At 37.4% G+C, this 5,441-nt stretch overlaps 1 protein-coding gene across 1 annotated transcript in view; it reads left to right on the top strand.

Moving 5' to 3' along the window:
• Window positions 1–5,441, top strand: part of LOC103775885 (proprotein convertase subtilisin/kexin type 5-like) — a gene marked incomplete at both ends in the record, with an annotated part of 57,979 nt that overhangs the window by 49,018 nt on the left and 3,520 nt on the right. Inside the window, one exon of the mRNA XM_008943359.1 lies at window positions 2,159–2,295. Within this exon, the coding sequence (XP_008941607.1) occupies window positions 2,159–2,295 (137 nt within the window). The remainder of the gene's footprint in view (window positions 1–2,158; window positions 2,296–5,441) is intronic.

Here is a 5,441-nt window from a genome sequence, read left to right as displayed (position 1 = left end):
CCTCTTGGTCAGCTTAGGTCGGCTGTCCCAGCTGTGGCCCCTGCCAGCTTCTTGTGCACTCCCAGCCTACTCGCTGGTGGGGTGGGGTGAGAAGAAGAAAAGGCCTTGGCAGTGTATAAGCACTGCTCAGCAACAACAAAAACATCCCTATACTATCAGCATTGTTTCCAGCACAAATCCAAGATGTAGCCCCATACTAGCTACTAAAATGAAAATGAGCTCTGTCCTAACTGAAACCAGCACAGTTATCTGCAAAACATGGTGTGACAATCTGACTAACTCTTGGAAATAACCTACATAATGACTTAAATTGAATATACCAATGTGCAAACACTGGGCAATAACTGCATAATAATTTTTACCCTTTCAGTAAACTAAGTGTGCTATGTGTTTGTGAGGTTTGCTGCATTCAAACAAATGATTTAACAGTGACCTGAAACAGGCCAATTCTGCTGGCAGAATATACATACACACATACAGATGCACACACAGAGGTACAGAACTGCAGCAGAATAAAGCATCACCCAGTTATGAGTGGAAACGAAGCCTAATTCTAAATATATGCCTATATTTTAACTTAGTGTTATCAGTGCTAATAAGAAATAGTACTATTATAGGCATTCATTTAAAGTGGAAAAAGGTTGCACAGATGAGAGCATGAAAATCAGCTTTGGTCTGAGTCATATAAAGTTCACTAGGCATGCAGGTCCACACAGGTCCTTTTGCAGCAAGGGTGGATACTCCATTCCTGACACCACGACTCTGACTGACCAAAGTTTTCAGCAAGAAGTATGGCATTTTATTCACATCCTGTGTGGTGATTTTTGCCAGAGATTGACACCTACTCACATTGCTACAAAAGTATTCTGCTTTCCCACCTATCACTGAGCTGCACAACCACTTCAGAATAAAGCTTGAAATTAACTTATGAAATAACAGTAAAGAATCAAGTGAGTGCAAAATATAGTAGTATTTTTGTAGCCTAATACTGGATTTTTCTCTATTTTATGGGAAAGGTTTGTAAAGTCTATTGGATTTTCTACTACAGAGGTCTTGTTTTGTAAAAAAATGTTTAAGCATAGCTATTAGCAGTGGAATTTTCACCCATAAAGACAAAATTAAAATAGTGATAAATATATATGTATATAGAAATAGGTATAGACATATATATATATATGCATGTATCTGTATAGAAAAATATGTGTGTGTATATATATATATGTATTTTTTAAAGCTGAGCTGTGCCATTTTATTGGAGGCACCTCCCATCAATAGCTTTGGGGTACCAGGCAACACACTGTGAGCACTGAATAAAAGAGCCAATTCTCTTGTGTCTTTCCAAAATCTCATTAATAAATTCCAGTTTTAGGTAATAAAACCCCTGGCCAGTCCTCCTTCCCCTTCCCCCATAGGATCGGCATCACATTGCAGCCTCTGAACTGGGCCCCCATACTAGAAATTATTGTAATCCAGGCCTAAGCTCCAACCTTTTCACCCGCAACCTAGGTAATTAAATTATGGTAATGTTGTTGGTTAGATGAAACCATCAGATGCCTTTAGTCTCTCATTTTTACCCAAATTCAATTCTGTCAAGTGTTTGAAGAGAGTGATACCTTGGTCATTTGAGGATTGAGACCAAAGTGTCAGTTATGTTTTATTTCCTCACAAAAAAAGTCACATGTATTGAATTGCTAATACTGAATGTCTCAGTCACTTAATACTCTTTATTGGTTTTAAACTCCCTTTAAGTATTCCAATCCAAAGCCAAAAATAAATTTTACAGAACTTTTCTAACTTACAAATTGTTTATATTTAGATTGTGCTGTTAAAGCAACAGAGATACTGTACAGTATGCACTTTTCCCAAGACACATGAATGCCATTAAACAGTACTAACTTTTTTTTTTTTTTTAGTGAATTCTCATTCCATTCTCTTTTACATTATGACAAATGATGGCATGTAAAGAATCTCTTCCATCAAACAAGAAACTGTTGAATGCAGTTGAAAAATGTGTGGGAAAACCATCGTGAATAGTGTTATGTAAAGGCACAAATAAATGAACCATCTAATTAGCAAATAATTCAAGAGTTTGCAGACTTGGAGGCTTAGCTACCCAAATACAATGGTTCACTTAAAATAATGTCATTATTTATTTTAGGGTATTCGATCATTCCATGGAAGGATTCAAAAACTGGGAGTTTATGACTACTCATTGCTGGAGTGAAAAAGCAGCAGGTGACTGGATCTTGGAAATCTGTGACACTCCATCACAGCTGAGAAACTTCAAGACTCCAGGTATTTCTCTAACTTTTATTTGGGCTCAGTGAATTCAGAAGAATATCTGCAGTTGCCCGTGCTGCCTGGATTGTTCTTCACCTTGCATTTACAGCTGAAACATCTCACCTGTTTTGGTATGAAGGCAGATCTGTGAAGAGCATATTTATTAATTTCAGTTATCAATGCACTCTTCGTTTTTATGTTGCTGTTACTTGCCGTCTAAGACACATGGTTTTCTTTTATTCTGAGCTTGCTTCTGGTTGCCTGGGAGAATTTATTCTTTGCAGGGGTAAACTGCCCTCATCCTTGCAGTCACATATGTTGCCTCAAAGAGACTTTGGACATTTAGAGCTGCATCATACCAGACTTGAATTCTTCAAGCAGAGACAGATGCCTGTACCATCTGACAGGTTACCAAGAATCAATGCTTTAAACAGCCAAATCTTTACTAGGCACAGCTTTGAAGGAAAAAGATACAAAACCACATGAAACTGCATGTGCCACATTTGAAAGAAGTTATAATATCTCTGTATGTAGACATCTGTTTTCTTGGATGTTGAATATAGATTTATCAGACAGGTCTTCAACATAAGTTGGAACAGCCCAGAGTTGCTCTGCTGTATTCCCATTGCCTGTGACTTTCAAGACTGATACAGGGCCCATGTAGAACCCAGGGATTTGTTTTCATGTTGTTTTTCTTTGATTTGTACTTTTTATCTTACCCATAAGAAAAAGTGGCATTTATGAGTGTTTATACAACTAAATCCCACGATACAAGAGAAAGGAATTTATGGCTTGCTACCACTGATGCTCCTGTGTATATGGGCAGCATGCTCAGACCTGGTATTTATCCGCTCTGGAACTGTACTCCTAATAAGAATTTTTAAGGCTACAGACATTCTGCTTTTACTTCCCACTGCATAGTGCAGTTTCTTTCACACCTGAGCACTTTGAAAGAAATGGAGAGAAGGACTTTCAAACAGACTCACAGAATTACATACATTGCCTCTATTTGCTGGTTATGAGAGATGAGTATATACCTGCCCTTGGACTTACTGAAAATTCAAACCTTAAAAGCCATTTTGAAATAGATATATTATACACAGACAAAAATACCACTGCTCATGCATGAATACTGAGTACCATCTTTCCTTCGAAGCCCCACGTCAGTGTAGGTGGAAACACTTCAATAAAATCAATCAAAGGTAAAATATCACTTAAACAAATAATCTAGAACAAAATATGTTAGAGAGACAGTTTCTACTGAGGTATTGGAAATCACTTACCACTAAATCTAAATTAATACTCTTGATTGGACAATGTGTCAGAATGCAGCCATATTACATTGGAAGTAACAAATCTAGTTGATTACTGCTTTCTGACAGATAAAAATTAATTATAAGAATTCTACTACATAATATATTTAGACTTACAGTGACATCAGAGACATAATTAGTCTATAATTCAGTGAAATAAAAGGTATGTTTCGTCTCCGACAGCTAAGTAAACTCACAAAGCAGTAAGTTTTCTAACCAGTTTGCTAAAAATCGATTCTGAATGTTAAGACACAGATGTTAACTTAAAAGTGCTTGAAGCTATAAAAATATGCCTTTGTGAACTAAACAATAGGGGACTTCTCAGTATGTTTGTTCCTGAATTAGTAGGTTATTGGAAGTCATTAAAACTATTCAAATGGGCCTCGCTATGTGTAAGTTCTTTTATTGTTTCTACTCCATGGAAAAGCACACATAAGAAACGTTGGCTAAAATGTGAACTGAAGTGCTTAAAAGCTTTGAGTTTAAAATAAAAAACGCTAGCGTGATAGGGCACGTGTATATAGTCGACTGTTCTAGAACAATGTTGATTGTTTCAGTTCTACTTTGTCCAAGAAAGGACCATTAATATTCTGCTACCAGATATGGAGAAGCCGTACTTTGTCTTCCTCTTGGTTGAAATTTGGTTTGTGAAAGTATTCAGTTTGGAATGAAGGTTATGTGTAGTTCACCTTTTTGAGACAAATGTGCCTTTCTGGGAGCCTGTCCAGCTTGTCCAATTACTCCTGCAGTTACAAACTCAGTAGGACCATTATTTCCATCATGACTTAAAGCAAGCCAGGGTGCAGGAGGAATTCTACTGTGTGAGCATGGAGTTGTCCAGTCTCTATCCTGTTCCCAGTGCTGCATAGGCCAAACTCAACTGGGTTTATACATTTTACTTTGGACAAATAAGAACCCTCTCAAAAATATCACAAAAAGGATACGCTGATTTTATGCTGCTTAGATACTTTTCCCGCTGAAAAATCAAACACATGAATCAGCCTCACTCAACTGCTGTTGGAATTTATGGAATTGAATGAGAATTTTAGTTCTTTATTTGCTGAGTTGTGTCCTTTTTAATGTAGCAGATGGCCAGATAGCAAATCTCTGCTTTTAAAAATAAAAATTTGCGCATCTGGCTGTGAAAACATGTCCTTTTATTGCCTGTCTCTGTCTCCATAACTCAAATTTTGTTTGAAGGCGGTAAAGCAGCAGTTTATAAGATAAATTTTTTAAAACCTGTTGTGTAGGGTCAGTAAGTCCCTATTGATGACCAAGATAATCAGTGTGATTTTCAAAATAGCTGAGCAGCAAACAACTTTTTATTAAAGTCTGTGGTAATTCTGCGGTTGTCAGTGTCACTTAAATGTCAGCTTAACACTCAAGTGGTTAACTTGAAGCACAGCATTTTGAAAATCTTGATTATCATCCTCTAGAGCTCTGACGGGTAAAACCAACAGTGTTGGTGTTTCAGTTTTCACTTAATTTTGTCTGCACTGATCACTTCTCACCATGGTTTTGCAGGGGTGAAAGGTTCTAAGTGATGTTAATTGCACCAGTAAATGCAGAGTAAAGTTTCTACTACACTTAAGAGGATATTTGTTAAAAAGCCTGTTCCTGAACACTCCTGTTTTACTTGCATAGTTGTATAGGTCTTACTGATTTGTTGATGTCAGTACCCCTTCTCAGTGCTACAGTGGCTGATCTCGTGGCACTGATCTCTTTTGCTTCATGATAATGAAAGCCTAAAGACCCAATACTGGGAAGAAAAGGGGCAGTAAGGCCCAATGTGGAAAAGTAGGCCTGCCCAACCAAGGCTTGTGGAGGAAAGCAGGTCACACTGAAGGA

This window comes from Merops nubicus, unplaced genomic scaffold (genome assembly GCF_000691845.1).
Source record: "Merops nubicus isolate BGI_N331 unplaced genomic scaffold, ASM69184v1 scaffold5887, whole genome shotgun sequence".
Lineage (NCBI taxonomy): Eukaryota > Metazoa > Chordata > Aves > Coraciiformes > Meropidae > Merops > Merops nubicus.
Note: the sequence above shows the minus strand (reverse complement) of the source record. Positions and strands in the feature narration are given on the sequence as shown.